General features: G+C 42.4%; 2 protein-coding genes across 7 annotated transcripts in view; one reads left to right on the plus strand and one right to left on the minus strand.

Moving 5' to 3' along the window:
* Nucleotides 1-35: 35 nt before the first annotated feature.
* On the plus strand, nucleotides 36-3,959 carry bncr (bouncer). Of its 3 annotated transcripts, none has more exons than XM_044192798.1 (6): nucleotides 36-241; nucleotides 412-677; nucleotides 754-779; nucleotides 877-979; nucleotides 1,094-1,643; nucleotides 1,773-2,328. In XM_044192798.1, exons 2-5 carry the CDS (start codon nucleotides 531-533, stop codon nucleotides 1,145-1,147), a joined length of 330 nt encoding a protein of 109 aa, XP_044048733.1. In that variant the 5' UTR covers nucleotides 36-241; nucleotides 412-530; the 3' UTR covers nucleotides 1,148-1,643; nucleotides 1,773-2,328. The 3 variants fall into 3 exon arrangements, with proteins under 3 accessions (XP_044048733.1, XP_044048731.1, XP_044048732.1); XM_044192796.1 differs by lacking the exon at nucleotides 36-241 and having other exon boundaries at nucleotides 263-677; nucleotides 1,094-1,216; nucleotides 1,600-1,643; XM_044192797.1 differs by lacking the exons at nucleotides 36-241; nucleotides 412-677; nucleotides 754-779; ... (1 more) ...; nucleotides 1,094-1,643; nucleotides 1,773-2,328 and adding exons at nucleotides 2,814-2,944; nucleotides 3,327-3,959.
* A 1,239-nt stretch (nucleotides 3,960-5,198) lies between these two features.
* Nucleotides 5,199-20,357, minus strand: part of reln (reelin) — a 96,067-nt gene continuing 80,908 nt past the window's right edge. Inside the window, exons 45-65 of one of the 4 annotated variants that reach the window (XM_044193588.1) lie at nucleotides 20,051-20,300; nucleotides 19,401-19,569; nucleotides 18,996-19,136; nucleotides 18,610-18,787; nucleotides 17,479-17,672; nucleotides 17,122-17,372; nucleotides 16,853-17,007; nucleotides 16,521-16,735; nucleotides 16,132-16,309; nucleotides 15,814-15,989; nucleotides 15,620-15,726; nucleotides 15,257-15,499; nucleotides 14,955-15,130; nucleotides 14,776-14,849; nucleotides 14,208-14,369; nucleotides 13,865-14,022; nucleotides 12,180-12,399; nucleotides 11,811-12,008; nucleotides 11,234-11,332; nucleotides 8,335-8,340; nucleotides 5,199-6,629 (exon numbers count right to left, since the gene is read on the minus strand). In XM_044193588.1, the coding sequence (XP_044049523.1) occupies nucleotides 6,533-6,629; nucleotides 8,335-8,340; nucleotides 11,234-11,332; nucleotides 11,811-12,008; nucleotides 12,180-12,399; nucleotides 13,865-14,022; nucleotides 14,208-14,369; nucleotides 14,776-14,849; nucleotides 14,955-15,130; nucleotides 15,257-15,499; nucleotides 15,620-15,726; nucleotides 15,814-15,989; nucleotides 16,132-16,309; nucleotides 16,521-16,735; nucleotides 16,853-17,007; nucleotides 17,122-17,372; nucleotides 17,479-17,672; nucleotides 18,610-18,787; nucleotides 18,996-19,136; nucleotides 19,401-19,569; nucleotides 20,051-20,300 (3,447 nt within the window). In that variant the 3' untranslated portion in view covers nucleotides 5,199-6,532. Of the gene's footprint in view, nucleotides 6,630-8,334; nucleotides 8,462-11,233; nucleotides 11,333-11,810; nucleotides 12,009-12,173; nucleotides 12,400-13,864; nucleotides 14,023-14,207; nucleotides 14,370-14,775; nucleotides 14,850-14,954; nucleotides 15,131-15,256; nucleotides 15,500-15,619; nucleotides 15,727-15,813; nucleotides 15,990-16,131; nucleotides 16,310-16,520; nucleotides 16,736-16,852; nucleotides 17,008-17,121; nucleotides 17,373-17,478; nucleotides 17,673-18,609; nucleotides 18,788-18,995; nucleotides 19,137-19,400; nucleotides 19,570-20,050; nucleotides 20,301-20,357 lie in introns of all 4 variants that reach the window. The other 3 variants (XM_044193586.1, XM_044193587.1, XM_044193589.1) reach the window with 3 other exon arrangements.

Below are 20,357 nucleotides of genomic sequence, written 5' to 3' on the forward strand. Positions count from 1 at the left end.
AAACAATCCAGAAACATTTAAAAAAAATGTGTAATGATTTTGACCCCTTAGTAATTACTCCTACTACTGGAAACCTTTAGGATTTTGATGTATTTGTGATAAAAACCAACAGACTATTTTATATCCACTCCTCACTCAGGAATGTCAAAGAGCAGGTTGAGGTATGTAAGCACTGTGTTTCTTATGTGAAGTGAAATGAAAGCAGCAAGAAGGAAATGTGTGTTCACATACTCTACATCAGGTAAGATTAAATTACTCTGGGGTTTTTTTTTGCTAAGGAATGTTTTGGACTTTATAGAAAACATCCATTGTACTATTATCAACTTCCTGGTCAGTTCATTTGAAACACTTAAAGTCCTACATACTGATTCTTGAATTAAATATCTCTTACTGTGTTCTGTTTGACATTTGACTCTCTATGAGTCTACCTGGGGTTGAGAAACGGGGCCTTTCAGTGGGAACGACAGCAACGGCACTCCAATGAATGTGTCACAAAGGTGTCAGCTGAGGTGCACGGAGCAGAAGAGTGTATGAAGGAGGAGACTGAGCAGAAAGAAATGCATTTCAACCACACAACTCCCCACGTTTCACCCCCGAACCCCAAACCTGGATTTCCTGGTTATTATGCACTCATCCCCTTTGTGCTACTCACGCTGATTGGATGTATAGTGGCAATGGTAAGATTAGTTCTGCATATTTCACCACTGCATCACAGGTTTATCTTTAAGTTTTTATTGTTGTGCTTCTCTTCAGGTTGTTTATATCAGGAGGAGATCAAGGTAAGTTGGTTTCTGTAGTTTAAGCATCACTTTCAGATCAATTTGGTATCTTTTATGTTCTGTCACAACTTGGTTTCTTTTGTATGTTTTGCTTCAGATTAGATGAGCTGCGCCACAGGCTGATTCCTCTGTACAGCCACGACCCCGCAGAGGAACAAGATGACTGGGGGGACACTGGCAAGGAGGATGAGGAGCTGGCTGTGAGTAAACCACTAAAACTTTACTAATCATATACAATATACTTCTATTTTCTATCATATACATGGGTTGTAATGAAAATTTAAATGTATCCAGAATTTGTTTTTTCTTTACAGGAACCTTTGTACAAGGAGGGAAAGCTCTCCTTTCAATCCGGCTATGGAATATGAAAAGAAAAAAAAAAAAAGAAAAAAAAAAGGAAGAATGTGCCAAGTTAGAGGAAGATGTCTTTCTTTATGGTTTGTATTGCAGATGCTATACAAATATAGACTGGCTGCTTCATGAAGTTTAAAAACAACATCTGGGTGACATTCAACCGCTGCTTGCACCACATTAAATAATTAAAATTTAATTTTCTTCCCTCATGATATATTTTATGCAGAATAGCAGATGGCACTGTAATCTTATATTTTGCCTCAGTTGAGATATATTTTAAAAGACTGTACTATTAGTGTTTTGAAGGATAAGGCAAGATGTCATTTTTTGGCAATAAACTGAAAGCTAAAATCCAATTTAAAAGCTATTTGTTTTGTGTGTGTGTGTATCTCAAATTATTTATGAATCAAGCTCACTTTAGAGGCACAGAACTTTAAAGGCACACCTGTTTCTGCTTGGTAATCAGAGGGTTTGTTGGAGGTTGAAGATGGGATCACAAAGAGAGAGCAGGTGAACAGCTCACTTACGCAAACAATTGAAACCCATAAAACTCCCAACTGATGAATGTGACTAATTACATGAAAGTATGTTTCCAGTCTTTATCATTCCTATTTAACTCTGTGTGTGGCTTTCCATCAGACTAGACATCCATCTGTTGGGACCGCAATGGTTTCTGACCTCCATCCTGTTAACCACGGCTCTGGTCCTCCCTGCCCTGAGCCTGGACAGCCTTGTGTGTTACTACTGTCCTCTGCAGCACAAAGGCAAGTCCTGCCCCAACATCACAAGCCAGTGTCTGCCTGATCAGCGCTGTTCCAGCTCCAGAGGCCACTACGGCTCCATCCACATCCTGTCTGCTCAGAGCTGCGTGGACACTGAACTCTGTGGCTCCCATGAAATCATCTCTTATCGGGGGGTCAAGTACAACGTCAGCCACACCTGCTGCTGCAAAGATGAATGTAACGGCCCGTCAAAGTCTGACACCAACCTGAAGATGCTACTGGGGATGATCACAGACAAAACAGATTACACTAACATCAATAATGTTCTTAGAGAGGAGCCTTGGGATTCATGTACAAACTACACATCATCAAGGGGCTCCATATAACCTGCCACTGCATCATAGAAGTGCTTGTAGAAGACTGGGGAGAGGCCTGTTAGCCACAGGCACTTACCTGAGTCTCTAAAAGCTGACTAACATTTGGTCAAATGTTTACATGTTTGTGATTATTAGTGTTTTTGCTAAATTAGTGTGGGGGGGGCATCAAGAGGTAGGTGTGTGAATGAGAGAGAGAGATTACATTTTTGCTCCAGAGAGAAAAAAGTGGACTTGTCAGCCATGCTCCTGGTATAATAGAGTAAATGCTGACATTATTTCTGTGGTTACTGATAAATGCAGCAAAATAAAAGCACCGTGATTAAGCTCCCACCTGGTGTAGTTGCTCTGTGTAGATTTTACAAGCAGGTGTGCTGGAAGGTGTGGCATGTGCAGGAAGTTCTGTAGTCAGTGGTGAGATTAGAGTTCATCAGGAGAAGCTCTGAAAAGTTTTTCCTGTTTGATTGGAGTTAAAATGTTTAAAATGAGCAGGTGAGTCTAAATAATACTGTTTTTTTTAAAGTTGAAATGTTTCTGCCATCACTTACTACCTTTACAGCACTAAACATTTTGAATCTGACAATCAGTATAGATCACTGACACCTGTGCATAAGAATCAAGGCTAAGAATCAGATAACTTGCTGATGGTCTTGAAATAAGAATCATGAAACAGAGATAACAAGTGATAAACGATGACCTTGATTTACTTGTCAAGGTCAATATATTACTCATTAATAGTACTACAGAGCCTATGTAAACTATTGCATTACATCCATTGTGACTTTGTCAAATCTGAGATAGTTACTCAAGTGATGTGGCTTGATCTTGGCTCTGAGGCCACAAATGATTAACAGAAAATCTGCCTTATAAAATGGGGAAGTGGGATTTGAAAATATAGGCATTTACAAAGCAGGGTCTAGATGCCATCAAGTTGCATTAAGGGATGTGTAGGATCCAGTGTTTTTGGAACTTGACCCATACTGTTTTTTAAATCTCCCACAAGTGCCCTAACTTTACAAGTGCAGTACTAAATCACTTATAGCCACAAGATTAGGTCATGCCAGTAAAATACCAAATGCCTCTCTTCCCACTTGCAGGCCGAACATGTTGCAGCTCCTGCGTGTTGCTGTGTTGTGGTTCTACTTTCTCATCCCCTCGCTGCTCTGTGACAACCTGCTTTGCTACTACAGCCCCATCCTGGAGAAGGAGAAGACATATAAACTCATTGTGACAGAGTGCCCTCCTGACGAGCTGTGCTTCAAGGCAGAGGGTTGCTATGGCAACCACAGCACCCTGTCGGCCAGGGGCTGCATGGATGAGAAGGACTGCAGCAGGGTGCACAGTCTCCGCCTCAAAGGAACCATCTACACCATGAGCTACGACTGCTGTGATTGGCCGTACTGCAACTCCAGCCCGGGCGTCACAACCAAATCCCTCTACATCACTGTGACACTCGTGACTGTAGCTGTGATGACCGCCAGCTTGTGACTAAAGACTCCGCCTTGACATGAACTCCTTAGGTTCATGTCAAGGTGGAAGATGCTTATATGGTTCAACACCAAGTGAGCAGTGCTCTGGCATGTCTGCAGCCTCAGCATGGAGTAATGCAGAGGGCCTGCAGAAGAATGTGGTGAATGCCCAGTCTGAAGACACTGAAGTGTGCACCAAAGTGATAATAAATAAATAAATTTTTAAAAAGTGAGATATATATATATATATATATATATATATATATACTTTTTTTTTTTTTTTTTTTTTTTTTTACAATATCTTGGTAACAAATCTGTTTTTATAATGTTTTAATGTCTACAAATAAATATTGGAATAAAGCATTTTCAGGCATTTCTCTCTCACTCACTCACTCACACACCAGACAAGGCTGGTGATACTGTGTTGTTCTTAATGTCAACAAATCCCATGAAAAGACCAAAACAATTGATCTTTCTAACGAGTATTGTCTGTGTTTCCATATCATGATATAACTTATTCCTCTTTGTCATAGAGCTCCATTGTTGTCAAATTAAAAACACAACAATGAACCACACTCTTGCACTGGGTGACGTTGTCTTTCGTCACAATGAACATGGGCATTGTAGGTTGGGCATTTTTTTATCTCACACACACTGTCCTACTGCTGTAAATACTCATTGGAGCACCATATTCATTTGCAGCTGAAAATAGACCCAAAAAAATGCAGTGAAAATATACTATATTTATATATATATATTACAGATGGGTGATGAATTTAGGGAAAAACCAACATTAAGTGTCGTAGTATGGAGCAGCTTCTGTGCTCCTAGCCAAGTCTGTGGAACTCTGTTGGAGGGATGAACACCATTCCTCCACAAGATAATCCCTCATTTATATATACCACCTTTATTTAAGTAATATCATTGAGATCAAGATCTTGTGTGCAAGAGAGATCTGAGTACAGCAGATAGAAAGAAAAACAAACCTAACCAGACATAACAAAAGGACATATAGCATCAGAGACAGTCACAGACATCACGAAATAGATTTGAAGATGAAAGTTTATATCATTTGGTCTTATGGAGGTGGTGGTGGAGAGCATTGCCTTATATGTTGGTCCAAAATCTTCCATAGGTGTGAGTTGAGATCTGACTTTAAAGGCCGTAGCATTTATTCACGTCATTTTCATACTCATAAAAACCATTCAGTGAGCCCTGGTGCACAGAAGCATCTGCATTTGATGTTTCTCCACTCTTTTATTCAGGTTTTCCTTTAATTTGTCCCCTGTCTGTATACCTATATTTATTTTTTGTGGGCCACATATAAAGATGTATATCTTTGGTAGGATCCAACGGGCTTAGAGCTGAGTGCCACAGACAGGGAAGGGAAGTCGGAAAGTACTGCGAGACGGACTAACTCGTTGAGATTTGTTGACAATAAGAAAAGCATAAACAAATGCCAGACAAGGAAAGAGAGCAGCTCAAGCAATGTGCACAGTATGAGGTTTGGACAGTTCTTTATTTCCCTTTTATAAGGCTGCTGGGTCTCCCCATAGTGGATATACATATATATACAGGAGATTGCTATACTGGAGTTACACTGAGGGCAGAGGATCCATATTACACAGACTTCAAAAAACAACACTAACAGAGCCTCACCTCCAGGTATCAGAATTCAGCAGAGAGAGAGAGCGAGAGAGCGAGAGAGAGAGAGAGAGAGAGTGACAGGGAAGGGGGAAACAGCACAAGAGGGGAGGGGAGAGAAGGAAGAGGGGAGATGATGCAGTCTGAGAGCCTGACTCGACTGCCTAATAACTTAACACTAGAAAATAACATACAGATTTCACGCACAGTGCATCTTAAATAGGTTACGTGAAGAACCATTTACCATAAATATCTGTATTTTCGGGAACCAACATATATAAAAAAATGATAATAAAAAAAAAAATCATTGTTCAGTCTTTAATTTTTTTCTTATTTTCTCCTTTTCCCGTCGTGCAAAATCGTTCTTTCGTCTCGTCTTCCTGTGGAGGCTGGGCTTACCTGCCCTGCCCACATCTGTTCCAGATAAACGAGGAAAAGGAAACAGAACCAAGCACCCCCCTCCCCCCATAAAAGCATATGAATTAGTAGAAAACGAACAAACAAATGAACAGAACACCACAGTCAACTCATCACAAAAAGAACCCACAGACACACAGAACAGCAAGAACACAGTACTCTTTTTTTTTTTTTTTTTTTTTGAGCTTCTTCATCATTGTTATTCCTCTTAATGGTCAGTATCATCGTCGTGGTCTTTCTCCTGGCGTACTGGTTGGCGGCAGTGGAGTTTGTTCTCCCCCCGGCGGCTCAGTGGAACTGGGAGGCAACTCTCCAATCGACTGGTCAGTTCAGCAGTGATATATTATCTCTCAATTTCACAGTGTGGTAGGAAAAGGAGGATGAGGAGAAGAAGGGGGAGTGACGGGGAGTTAAGCCAGAGGGAGTTGGGAACAGGAATCAGAGGAACCACAGCAACAATTAGAAAACAACTAGAAACCCCAACCGTCCATGGAAAAAAAGTAAACAAAATGGCCGCTTCACTCCTTTCTTCTGAGTTTCATTCCCGCCGACCCGTGTGGTTGGGAAGGCCTTTATTGGCTGGCGTAAACTGATCAGATGGCCCGTATTTGTGGCAGAGGGTAGGGAGAGATGGGCAAGGGAAGTCTAAGGCTGACTGGAATCCACTGGTGGATGGGACTCGACAGGGTGATATGTCGTCAGGAGAAAAAGGATGAGTGTGGCGGGTCGATGTGTGATTGGCAGGTCAGAGGGCGAATCCCTTCTTGGTGGGTTCAGGCACGCTGTTGCAGTGCCCGCCTCTTGCGGCTGTAGTAGTGACGTGCGCCGGTCTGTCTGGCAAAGTTCATCATGTAGTTTTGTTTACGGGTGCTGCAGGGATACAAACACAGTGAAAGAGGGAGGGAAAGAGGAGGAGTGTGAAAATTAGTGACCGAGTAAAGGGCGCTTAAAATCCATACATTCCCATGCACACACTCTTATCCATGCACGCAAACACACAAATGGTCAAATGCAGCTCTTGTACTCACTCACATCCAAGTTCATGCTGGCATTTTAATTATGTCTCAGCCATAACCTCAAACACTCAACAGCTGTATGGGTCTCATGGCTCGGAGAATGGGTGGCGCTACTCTACACAACTGGATTTGTTTATGTTCTGCACAAATGTGAGGCAGCTAGACGGTGAACATGGCGGTAAAACTAGCTACATGTATCCAAGACCAAATGTGACAGGACAAGACATGGGACACAGAGTCTACAAACATACTACTACAACTCTGACACTGAGTGTTTGAGGTCAGAGTTAACAGCCATCACTGGGAGAAAAGAAAAATAACTAAACCAAAATCATAAAAGTGCAGGATTGTGAGCAGAGAAGAGGTGGTTCTGAAACTAAGAGACACAGAGAAAAGCTGCGGAAGATCGCTCTTGCTTAGCCTGTTCATTGCCTCTTCCATCCAGCAGGGTGGTGCCAGTGAGCCAGGAGTGCAGCCAGGGCAGGCAGGGGCCTCTGCGAAGCGGGGGGGGAACAGGAGGAGTGGGGGAGGGTAGGGGCTGGTGTGTGTGTGTGTGTGTGTGATGGTTTATGCTGTGGAGGTGGAAGTATGAAGGCGGATGGGAGGGATGGCTGGTAAACTGCATGTGTTTGTGAGAGTGTGTGTGCACTTGTTTTTCGGATTTCTGGTCAGAAACCAGAGGGTAGTGAGGAGGGAACTCCTGGCTCAGAGTCAGGATGTTGTTGTCCAGAGAGAGAAAGACAGCCATGAGTGAAAAAGGGATGGAGCGCTGTTGCAACAGTCGGTCTGTAAAGCCATGCAAGGAGCTGGATGGAGGAGGTTAGTCAAATGAAACTCTCCCGCCAAATGGGCCTTTATTGGAATGAATGATGTGAGATGCCCTGCATTGCAAGTGATGTTGGTGTATGAATGAAAAAAAAAGACTTGCTCGGTGCTTGAGTGAGATAAATGCTGGACCCACAAACTGTAATCTTTTTCATGTGATCATTGAATTGTGCATGTTGGCTTGTAAATTAGCAGCTAGGTAAAAAACACTGCAACAATTTGCAGTAGACTTAGTAGCAAGAACAATACAAACAGATATAGGTATAGTGATGGATTACATCACACATATACACACAAACACAGTACCACTGACATTTGTATATGATAATTATTACATCAAAAATGCCTCAAGGATTGTGTGAACAACGCCATTTAACAATAAGTTGTTTTCATCAGGTGACTTTGTGTCGAACCCTTCAGAGGGATGCAATGTCATTTCAAAATTGTAAAATAAAAAAATTGCTTTCTGTGCTGAGAGCTGTCTCTTAACATGTGTTGGTGTGTGTGTTGGATAATTTTTTCAGCCTCCACCTGGACACTGTGAGCAGCTGGTCTGCTTGTTGACCTGCCGGGGGCTTGAGTTACGGCATGAATATGACTGTGGTGATGATGATGAGGAGGGCTGGGTGTGTCTGTGAAAGTGAGGAAGGGTGTGCACAGTGTCTCAGTGAGAAGAAAGGGTCGGGAGGAGGGTGAGGGAGGGGGCTGCATTCAGAAAGAGGCGGAGAACTTACCTGACACTACAGCCATGCCAGAGGGAGCAGAATACAGAAGAGAGCAGAGGTTAGAGCGCGAGAGGGGAGAAGCAGGAGGAGGGGACTGCTGTCTCGCAGAAAGGTCTGGGGGGGTAGGAGCCCTGGCCTGGGGAGGCAGGGGCCCAAAGCGGGGAGGAGAGAGGAGAGGCATAAAGATAGTCAGAGGTTCAAGGAAGAAGAAGTGATAGTGAGTGGAAAAGACAGAGAGAATGAGGAAGAAAGAATATGAAAGAAGAATGGAGAGCAGTAGAGTAGTTGTTGGAGATTGAGTGAGGAGACAGCAGAGAAATGTATTAAAGATGAAGGGAAAGTGAGAAACAACCACAGGTAGAGGTGAAGACAGAGAGCAAGATATACAGAAGAAATCCATCCGTTGTATGCCAGAATGGGAAGAGAAAAAGAGAAAAAAGGAAAGAGCAAGTTTTGAGGAAGGAAAGAAGGAGGAGGATGAAGTAAGGTAGGATGCGGCACAAGCAGAGGAGTGAGCATGATCACATATTAAGCAGCAGGGGAGGAAAGGCATGTGGAGCAAAGAAAAAAATTGAGCAGGAGTAGGAGTGAGAGGAAGAATGTGTGAAGGAGTGGAGGAGTGTCGAACAGAGAGAAATAAACAACAGAGCAAAGTGTGAGGATCACGGTTACTCTTTTCAGCAAACACTGTTGAAAACCGTGCGAGTGCGAGGGAGGGGGTGGGACAGGTCACGACCACTTAGACCAGGGACAGCTCAGGTTAGGCATGAGTGTGTGTTTGTATGTATGTGCAACTTTGTATCAACTGCATGAAATATCGGAGTGCCTTACGTGACTGTTGTATGTAGCATTTTAAATGCATTGGGTATACATCTGAATGAACAATCAGCACCCACATCAGAGGGAACATTGCTCTGATACCCATAGCAACATGCAGAAAATGCATTCAAAATGCTTTATGATATTGCCATGTTAATAATATGCTAGCTGAGTAAAGACCATGTTCATGATATCTTCAGTGTCCTGCAGAATCTCCAGCTTTGCCATTTTTATTTGAAAACTGGCATTGTCTTCAACATAGAGAAAATGTTTACTGATCCTGGTTACAGACTAAACTGCAACATAAATGTAAAAAGGGAAAGAAAGAAAGAAAAAAGAGAGAGAGAAACAATGAAATCAGTGAATCGGGGCAGGGTGTCTGCAAGTTCCATCAAATCAAATGTAAGAATTTTAACGTTTTTTTTATTATTTAATCGATAGAATGAAATGCAGGACCATTTTTGCACATGAAATCAATGTGAAAATGAAAACAAAAATAGACCAGTCAGATTATGGGCCTGTCTGACAACGCTGACTTCACAGTAGAACAAAGACACACTGTCATATATGTGAAGCCACCTTCACAGTTTCCCATACTGTATTCAGTATGATCTTGAGTCAGTGCTCTGTGTTATAACTTATAATGGCCACTAGGGGCTGATGGACTAATTCTAAGTGAGTGGATACTGTAAATTATGAATGGAAATGTGAATGGGTGCTTCACATCTAATGAGTGCTTCAGTGTAAAAACAGAATGAAAGAATGTTGTAATTTATGACTTCAGTTGTTTAATGTAATTATATCTACAACCTTTTAAGGTTTTAAATAAGATGTGCTCAACACATTTTAAGACATTTTAGTGGAAAAATACAGCAATTCTTGACAAGTTGTTTATCTGGGAAATGAATGGTTTCTACAAGACACTGAAAATATGATGATCTGACAGCAGGAGTTGATCTGTCACACAGAACAGCCATCCACAAACAGAACCTATCACAGCAAAGCACTGCAGCCATATTTCTACTCTGCTTGCCTGACACCAGAAGTCGTAATGAGCATTTGAAACAGCTGCTGAGCGGTTGGTTGTAGGTGGTAAGCAGCGCACATGTAGATGTTATTACAGTATATACTGTATATATGTGTATACTATCGTAGAAAAGGTTTCAGTCGTAGTCATCTGGACACTGTTTTCAGAATCAAGACGTTTCGGCTCCCATCCGGAAGTCATTCTCAATTGTGAAAAAATTGGACGGGAACTGGAAATTTAAACTACTCTGAGTTACATAAGCCCTGCCCTCAGGAAGGAATCTGCCTGAGTATCTGTTAATAGCTAGTTTCACCTGAAACTGACCTAATAGTTTCAAGATGGCCCAGTAATCAGTAATCAGGCCTATTGTTCTCTGGCTGCATCTACTTCATCACTGCTAAGTGCCTGATTAGCATGTGATAGGCGTGACCAAGGTGATAATACACTCTGATAGACTTTGGGCAGAATAAATCTCAGACCACCATTTCTGTTCAAAGAGGGGTTCTCTTTCTTCACAAAAATGGCTTCCTTGACGCCCCGTTCAAACCAACTCTTCTCTCTACTAAGAATCTTCACCTCGCTGTCTTCAAATGTGTGGTTTGTAGCTTTTAAATGCAAATGCACGGCGCTCTGTAATCCTGAGTTAACGTGTCGTCTGTGCTGATAAAGTCTTTTGTGAAGTGGCTGTTTGGTTTGTGAAGTGGCTGCCTATGTACCGTACGGTACATAGGCAGATTCCTTCCTGAGGGCAGGGCTTATGTAACTCAGAGTAGTTTAAATTTCCAGTTCCCGTCCAATTTTTTCACAATTGAGAATGACTTCCGGATGGGAGCCGAAACGTCTTGATTCTGAAAACAGTGTCCAGATGACTACGACTGAAACCTTTTCTACGATAGAACACTCCTGGACGAATGAGGGACTACACCGTCATATGTGTATACTGTATCCCTGTGTTTGTGTATAGAAGAGGGGACCATTTCTACAGGTGAGGCAGAGGTAGAGACTGGGGCAGATTGGGGCTCTTTTGGGGGGCCGTGGGCCGGCTTGGAATTGGGTACTCACAGAACTACTTCCACATGGTCCAGCGCCCACTGGTCATGTCCTGTACCGTCGTGGCGTGGCTGCCACCATCGCAGCATCACCCCTTTAACCCTCGCCTCTCTGGAGAGACCATGGGAAACATTGCAGGGTCAGTGAGGGTCAACAAGTATGTTAATGGTTATAGAAGCTTCAAACCAGCCTAATGAAGTTTACCACACTGGTTTAAACTGTACCTCTTTATAAAGGCTTTAAAACTTAACTGATGGCTTTATTAATGATTAATAACAAATGTATAGATCAGTTATAAAGCATTATAAAGACCAACTTTTGGTTTCTCAGGCTGTGAAAAATCTCTTTAGCTGGTGTTTATCCTCCTACCTTATGACACCTGCTTTGTCTTTTTAGCTAGCTCTTTCTTAACAAAAGGTGACAATTCCATGACCTTTTAGCAATGACTTGCTAACATTTATAACATTTATGAAGCATTAGTAAAAGATTAATTAACATTAATATTAGTTACATCTTATAAAACCTTTATAAATGGTGCCATATTAGAAAATGGTGTGGTTTAAACTGAGTGTCTCTGTGTGTCGCTCACAGTGGAATGTTGTAGGAGACTCTCTGGGCCTTTATGAAGTCTTTGGGCTGGTGCTGGGCGATTACGTGCCAGCTGACACCATTGTTGACACTGTATTGTAGCAGCACCGCCCGGTCAACTGTGTCAGCTTGATCCAGAGCTATGTTACAGCTGTCTGTCTGTGCCACGCTGCCAATCTGCAGCACAAACATGATCTTACTGTAGGGAGACAGAAAAGAAAGGAAAAAGAGAAGGTTAGAGAAAGGAAATATTAAAGGTTGATAATACACATCCTAAAGTGGAGGAGACAAATCTATCTTAGTTATGAAGTAGGTAGGCGTACGTTTACATAATTAGTTTATGTACAGTATGTTTTGGTAGTACCTGTACCTGGCTCTAGTGAGGTCCAGCGGTTTGGTAACTGCCTGCCTCATCTTACAGCCATTAAAGTAGAGTGAGTCTCCATGGGCATGCGGTGAAAGCTGCCCACAGCCGCTGCCCACTCCACCACCCTGGATCAACTGCCAGCTCTCCTGAGACACACTGCCTGACTCAAAGTTGTCCTTGATGGAGCTGGGCAAGTCACTGCTGGAGAGGGAGCAGTCGTCACCTGGTGAGGTGAGAGGAAGCAGAGGGGAAATGATGAAATTGAGAAATTAAAGATTACCGGCCAGTCGATGGTGGGGTTGACACTGTTTGTAAAATGAAACCATAAACAGTGCAAGTCCATGTTTTCAGCAACTGTGATGGAAAACTGTGCTCAAGACCTTTCTTCAGAAAAGCTGTCTAAATCACATGGAAAATGTTTGCATCATTTTACTTAATTCAACTATATAATGATAATAATAAATAAAACTTTATTTATAGAGCACGTATCAAAACTAAGTAAAAAGTGCTTCACAAAGAGAGAAATAAAATAACACAGTGCATGATAAAATATAAAAGAAATAAAATACATAACAATAAAATAAACAGACAGCTCAGGTAAAATCAGGATATGCTTTCCGATAAAAATGTGTTTTGAGAAGAGACTTGAAAGAAGACACTGACTCAGACAACCTAATTTCTTTGGGCAAGTTGTTCCAGAGCCTCGGGGCCCTGATGGCAAAAGCTCTGCCCCCCTTAGTTTTCATCCTGGACTCAGGAACAGACAGAAGATCCCTACCTGACAATCTCAAAGTACGTGAAAATTCATAAGGGATTACAAGGTCTAAAATATAGTCTGGAGCCAGGCCATGAAGAGCCTCAATCAATAAGACCTTAAAATCCATCCTAAAACAAACAGTGAGCCAATGTAAAGAGGCTCAGGTGTGATGTGACCGTACTTCTTGGTCCTGGTTAAAAGCCTAGCAGCTGAGTTCTGTACAGTCTGCAGTCATTTTGTCAAGTTTTTTGATTAAGAAAAGTAAACAGACTGTTACAATAATTAAGGCATGAGGAGATAAAAGCATGTTTTGCAATGTTTCTGCGGTGATAAAAACATGATTGCACAAGCTTAGTGATATGTTGCTATCAAACAGGACACCAAGATTTCTTGCAACAGGCTTGATATGTTGTGACAGGTAGCCAGTAGATGGCAGTATTTGTTTAGTGATTTATTGGGGCCCAATAACAAGGATTTCAGTTTTATTTGAGTTGAGCTGTAGAAAATGTATCGACATCCAATTTTTTATGTCAGACAGGCAGTCCTGCAGAGAACTCAGCGTACTAAGATCAGTGTGCTCGACAGGGAGGTACAACTGTGTGTCATCCGCATAACAATGAAAAGAAATCCCATGTCTGCAGATGACATCACCCAAGGGAAGCATGTATAAGGAAAACAGTATCTGACCCAGAATTGAATCTTGAGGCACACCATACTTGATATGGGAGATGGATGACATTCCTATTGGACAGATAAGATGAGAACCAGTCTATTGCAGTGCCAGATATGCCCAGCCAGTGCCTCAGTCTAACAGAATGCCATGATCAATTGTGTCAAAGGCAGCACTTAGCACTTTTCTTCTGAACAGTACACATGAGAAAGAACTGTGTGTCTCTAGCAGGTTGAATATAATATGCTGTTTGTGGCCCACCATGTTGTCCCTCATCACAGATGCAGACCACTCCACTTGTACAGTAGCCGTGGCCGCTGCAGAGCCCCGGGCAGGCCTCGCCGATGTAAACATGGTCCACTCCCCAGCTTTGCTGCTCTCCTGTCCCCTCCTTTTGAATCCAGCGGAACTGGGTAGCCCTGGAAATATACAACAAATCACAAAAGGCTTACACTGCTTCAACTGGCAACAGAGAGAACTGTTGCTTGTTATTCTGCTGGTATGTACTGTTTATAAATATATACTTAGACCAAAAATGCACCCTTGTGAAGTCATGATATGTCCCATTGCTAACCACGTAAATAAAATATTTCTGTGCTCCTACCCTGAGGAGACGTGGTCTGGCAGCTGGACAGTGACCCTGGTCCATGTTGAACTGTTGACTGGACTGTAGATTGTGGACTCGTGGAACTGGAAGGGAGAACAGCCCACGTTGTTGACTGATGAGGGGAGACACTCTGACTGTACCAGCTGCCACGAGTCAGACCTAAAGGGAGAGAGTAAGAGCTGAAAACTGTCCATGTAAAAATACATCCTATTAAAGAACAATAATTTCAAATAGTGTTTAAATGGTAAATGGTGGGTGTAAAGACAGGCTATTTGTTTAAGCTATTGAGGCTATTGACTTGACATTTAACACTGATGTTTTAGATCATGTCATGACACAACCTGCTCTGACTGTCAGGTCAGCTTGTTAAAAATAAATGTCTATTTCCACAATAGTTGGAAAAATCTTCATGCATTGTCTGCAGTTTGGCTGTTAACTGTTGGAATAGGAAAGATACATCAAATCATCAAATGACAAAATAAGGTATTGTACATTTTAAAATAGTAGTTTTATAACTATGTGAAAGTGTTTTTTCTTTATTAGGGCCTCTCCTTGTCTTTCTTACCTTGCATCCTTACTGTACTGCAGCAGGACAGAATGATGGTCTTCACAGGTGTCTGCCTCACAACCGACAACAATCTGCATCAACAAGAGAGATGTACAGTAAAGGACTAAAGCCTCCATGTACACGACAAAGGACAGCTTTTAATACAGCAGGTCTGTGGCTGTCTTGCAGTACTGAACCTTAAACTGTAGAATATATCCAGGCTGCACTATGAGTTCTCGAGTGGCCAGGATGTTGTGTGTCCTGTCTTGGTTTTTGTTTGGCCAGTACAGGTGGAATGAGGGGTTTCCACAGAAGCCAGCAGTGCGCACAGCATTAGGATAGAAACTCCAGCTTTCCTCATGAGAAACACCCTCTGGTGAAAGGTAAAGGCATAAAAAGAGAAGAGGAGGAAGAGTCAAAGTGATTTCTAGAACATGACTTCATTTGTCATGACAGGTGAGTTGTCAGGCTCTGATTACATCAACACAAACAAACTCACCATCATCAAAGGTGTCAAGCAGAGTGGATGGGTTGATGTCTGACCCCCCCACCAAGATGTTGTCTATGGCCCACTGGGCTCTCTCGAGGCTAGGGGTGGCGAGGCCAGAGGAAATGGTAAATGGTTGCCACCAGCGCAGACGAGTAGCATTGGTCAGAGCTCCCTCTGGGAGGATGATATAATCTCTCCTCACTGACACATACTTCAGATAGTCCATCTCATGCAGCAGTGTCCAGGACACACCTGAGGAACAGATATGGACAGAATGAGACAATTGTATCAAGAAGAGAAGAAATCATAAACTGATGATGATGAAAATGGAAAAATACATGTGCACAGTATGCACACATGTTGTTAGTGCACCTCCATCAGTAGAGTAGTCGAGCAGCACTCCCTCTTTACGACAAGTTGGACGGTGGCACATGGTCATGTTATCTTCACTTCCAATCCTGGCCCAGTATTCCACAAACCTATCCACAAAAAGAATTTAGAGTAGCAGAATATTTAAAGATAAACAGGAAACCTCTTGCTGTGGTTGACAGACGTTGAGTACTTACTTTGCTCCGCGGAGGTCGAGATCAGCAGTGACAGCCTGTCTGGCATCAGCCCCTCCAAAGTACAGGGCTGTCCCCTCTACCAAAACACCACAGTCTGTACAGGGCCTACCACCCTCCAGCACCTGCCACTGAGGGCCTGCTGACCCCTCCCAGTCAAAGCGCTCCTTCAGAGATGCCTACAGAAAAAAGACACACATAATTGAATCACAGACCATCTCGGACAAATAAATTATTTTTATGGCAACTTTTTATTTTCTGATCTGTTTTTAATGCTAGAATTTTAACAGACTTTTTAACTGAGTGAGAGCCAAACTCTACCTTTAGAGCAGTGCTGGCATAGCAGTTTGGTCCAGTGAATCCTGGGTCGCAGAGACAGCGCTGATCCAGACAATCTCCATGCCCACCACAGTGGTTGTCACACGCTGGCCCGATGTAAAAGTTTTCCACACCCCACTGAATGTCTGAGTGCTGCTGGTAAAACCGGAACCGCACCGCACTGAGGAAGACAAGATAGGTTAGTCAAAAAACATGCATACCTTTTTCATGATTTATATGACAATGGTTTTAATAATTGATGATATGATGACAATAATTTGATCTATCAATAATTTAGGCTAAGCATGCCATGATGGTACCATTAAATATGAAGTAGTAGTGTATGTTTTGTCAAAAGCATGTGAAGGTAGATATGAGGTAGGATGACTCACATGTTAGCCAGGCTGTCAGGCAGTGGATAGACTGCCCTCTTCCATCCTTCAGCAGGGAAAAAGACTGACGGCTGGGAGACCTGACCCCCACAGCGGGGGTCAGCAGGCAGGCACTGGGGCACCAGGTACTTCCAGGTCACTCCAAAGTCCACTGAATACTGAACATTAACTTGCCGGTCTGCATGACGCTCTGGCACACTGCAGCCTACTGCAATCTAAATCAACACACAGATATTAACAAGGTCATTTTACCATCATAGCAACATCACAACATTACACAACACAAATGAGTGTTTATATTGCATTTGTGTCATTTTAGGCTGATTAGTTACCTTGAACTGCATGACCCAGCCCTTGTCAGGAATAATATCATGTGTGACAGCATACACCTCTCTCCCATCATCATTGCCACACACCATCACTCCATCTGGAGAGCTGCAGAAACGCTGCACCGAGCAGTCCTCTGAGAACAGCCAATGATCGCTCACTGAGAAGAAAGAGAAGCAAAAATTAGATACAAGACCAAAAGGCTCTGTTTAGTGATAAAAACAATATAAAAATTACTGTAGATTGTTTAATTCAGACATTGATTTAGAAATACCTATGGGTGTTTCCTCCTGCTCGCTCAGTTGCCCTATCCTTCCTGAGGTCCCATCAGCAGGAGTTCTCTCATGGTTGGGCAGTGCCACCCCTCCAAATGTGTCAGATATCTGCGCTCGTGAGTCTGAGCCTGCGATGAGGACGTTATCCAGAGCCCAATCACTGTGGTCTGTGCCCTCATGTTGTGGCTGCCACCAGCGCACACGTACTCCTTCCTGACGGGCAGCAGGGGGCAGCAGCACATTCACAAACCTGAACACAGACAAAAACGTGAAGAAAGTCACAGATATCCTAATTCACGCTTCACTCAGTTGTGCGCAAGTAGTTACGTCCATGTGCTGTTGGTGAAAAAACTCACCCAGGCTTGGTGTACAGATCATAGAAGATCTCTGTCAGTAGGTGCCAGTTAATTCCTCCATTCAAACTGTACTCCAGAAGCACACCCTGGTTACGGTTGCTAGGTGGGATCATGCAGCCGTACATGAAGTAGAACTGGATGAACTCAGCGTTGGTCAGGTTCAGGTCCACTGTCACCAGCTGACGGCTGCAACTCTGTGCACAGACACATAGAGAAATGTAGTCTGTGTCAATCAGAGGCTCAGCCACTGTAGGCCTGTCATGGATGGATGCCTGTCTTTCTTTCTATCTCTTTTCTATTTCTCTAACACTCTATTTACTACAAACTTTTAAATGTATCATCCTTCTAAAAACAAATCGAAAAGTCTCAAACATGATCTGATGTTATTCATATTACAGAGAACATTACTGCAACATAACCAGAATAATAAGACTTAGTTTTTAATATATTGAGTAAAGTTTGAACTTCAACCAGAGCAGTAATTTATCTTGATACAGCTTAATACTAGACCTAAACAGCTGCTCTGAAGAGGTTTCTCTGGCAGTGTGTCTGTCCAAGAGCAGCCTGTCAATAGGTATCCATTTACAACACTGCCCTAAGTGCCTCGGGATAACTTAAGCTGTACATAAGGGCTGACAGCTACTTACTTTGTGGTCTTTTATTCAACAGATTAATACTTGAAGCAACATCTTTCAGATACTGTTACATGTCTCTCTATCTATCTGCCTATGTCTGTGTCATCTGTTTGCCCCATTGAATCAGCACATGTCAGTGCTTCTGTTGTCTTTACTGCAGAAGTTTGTTATTTCATTCCCTACCAAACATGATTGGAAGGTGGGTTAATACACAGCTCATGTTCACATGAAGATATCATGAGCCAGTGGTGAACAAAATAACTGGAGACTTTGAAAAAGAGAGGAAAACTGCATTTTCATCTGTACAAACAAGTGCACATATTAAATGCCCCAGAGGATGTGTGAAAATTTCAGATTATGAATACATTTAATTGCATTTATCCTCCACCAAATCACTGGTTGGGGAGCATTTTATAATAGAAAATGGTGTGAGAAAGTAAAAAAGACAGAAGGAAGGATGGGAAAAAATCAACAAAGAGGGTAGATGTTTATTTACCCCACTGAAGTGCAGAGCAGCTCCAGAGGCCACAGCTCCACACACAGTGCTGAGTTTCCCACCGGTGAGTATGTGCCAGTGGCTGAGCGAGGGAGCTCGACTGAAGCTGTCCTTCAGCTGGGAGGGCAGAGGAACCACAGGCTCATCACAGTACTCTCCACCCCACTCTGGGTCACACCTGGAGAGGATGGTGGAGTCAGATACAAATAATCAGATTCAAAGACAAGCTGGCCATCAAGTTATAGTGAGTTTACTGAAATATCACAAGTAACTTAAAAATAAGGCATTTTGAATTAAAACTTTGTATTTCACTTTTACACCTTATTGCTCATTACTAGCAGCTGACATTGCAGATATTTACAGGAAAAACTTTGACAGTTACTTACACACAGGAGCTCTGTTGGCAGTGCCCGTGTCCAGAGCACATATCTGGGCAGCCATCTCCAATGTAGAGGTTATCCAGAGCCCAAGTCTGCTGCTTGTCAAAGGGAGCCTGCTGGAACCAACGGAACCTTGTGGCTGGAGACCTAAAGACATAAATTAAAGTCACAGACACATTTCACAGTTAAAGTTAAGTTAAAATAAATCATATAGCAAGGAATTCAACTGTAAATCTTGATTTATATTAGATTGTAATAGTAGTAGTCTAACTGTGTTTGCAAAGTAGCTACACCACGGCTACATATGGACTTTATTTTTTAGAAAATTAAGAGTATACTCTAGAATCAGGATTTGTTTAAAGCTAAACAAGTTTGTCGATGTGTCTGAGTAAAGTTCAGGGCAGTGCTGACCTGGCATATGATGGGATAGGCAGGGTAATACGGCCCCACTTGTTATAAGTGTCAGAAACCAGCAGCCTCTGCAGGGTGTAGGAAGTGCAGTCAGGGCTTGTAGGCAGACAGTCTCTGACCACAGGCTGCCAGGTAAGACCCAGATCCAGAGAATACTCCAACTCTACGGCTGCAGAGAAAGAAGAGAAACACAATTGTCAATATGTATATTCATGAAACTGCATGAAGCTTGACAGTCTAAAAAATAAATATAGAATGTTTGGACTTCTTTTAACTTCTTTGTTTAACTGTATTTCACTAAAGATGGCTGTTTTAGTGAGAAACATCTAGAAAATGTTCAAATCACATATGTGAGAACTAAAAAATGTTTCAAAATAATGCTCACTGAACACTGCTCTAGTATTCTATCACATCACGTTTACATGCATTGTCATGACATTAATATCTTTTTCAGTATTAAAGCTGCAACAATTGATTGATTAGTCGTCGACAAACATTTATTGGCAACTATTTTGATAATTGATTAATTATTTTAGTCATTTTTCGAGAAAATAATTGGCAGATTAATCAATAATAAAAATAATCTTGACTTGCAGCCCTATTCAGTATTGATAACCAATAATGGCTTCTTCACGCTTCTTGTTGCTTACAGTAGCAGGAGTTGGTGACAGAGCAGGATGCAGAAAAATCAAACTGGATGAAGGCGTCTTGACCCAAACTGATGTCAGTGGTGACAGCATAGCGAGTATTGGACTTCTCTATGAATGCGAAAGCAGGCCCATCAGAGCCACAAACAGGCATTCGGGTTCCTCCAGGGTGGAGGAGCCACGAGCGCCCATCGATTGAGGAGAAATCGTCTTCCAAAGGTCCCCAGCCACTGGCACTGCCACCTACTACCACCTAGGGAATAAAAGATAAATGTCTGCATAGTTAATGTGAAGAAGGCAGAGAAAGTGG

This window comes from Siniperca chuatsi, linkage group LG4 (assembly GCF_020085105.1).
Source record: "Siniperca chuatsi isolate FFG_IHB_CAS linkage group LG4, ASM2008510v1, whole genome shotgun sequence".
NCBI lineage: Eukaryota > Metazoa > Chordata > Actinopteri > Centrarchiformes > Sinipercidae > Siniperca > Siniperca chuatsi.

Coding starts and splice junctions, on each gene's coding strand:
- bncr (XM_044192796.1), top strand. Junction 1,644..1,772: donor GGATCACAAAGAGAGAGCAG/GTGAACAGCTCA, acceptor GCTTTCCATCAG/ACTAGACATCCATCTGTTGG.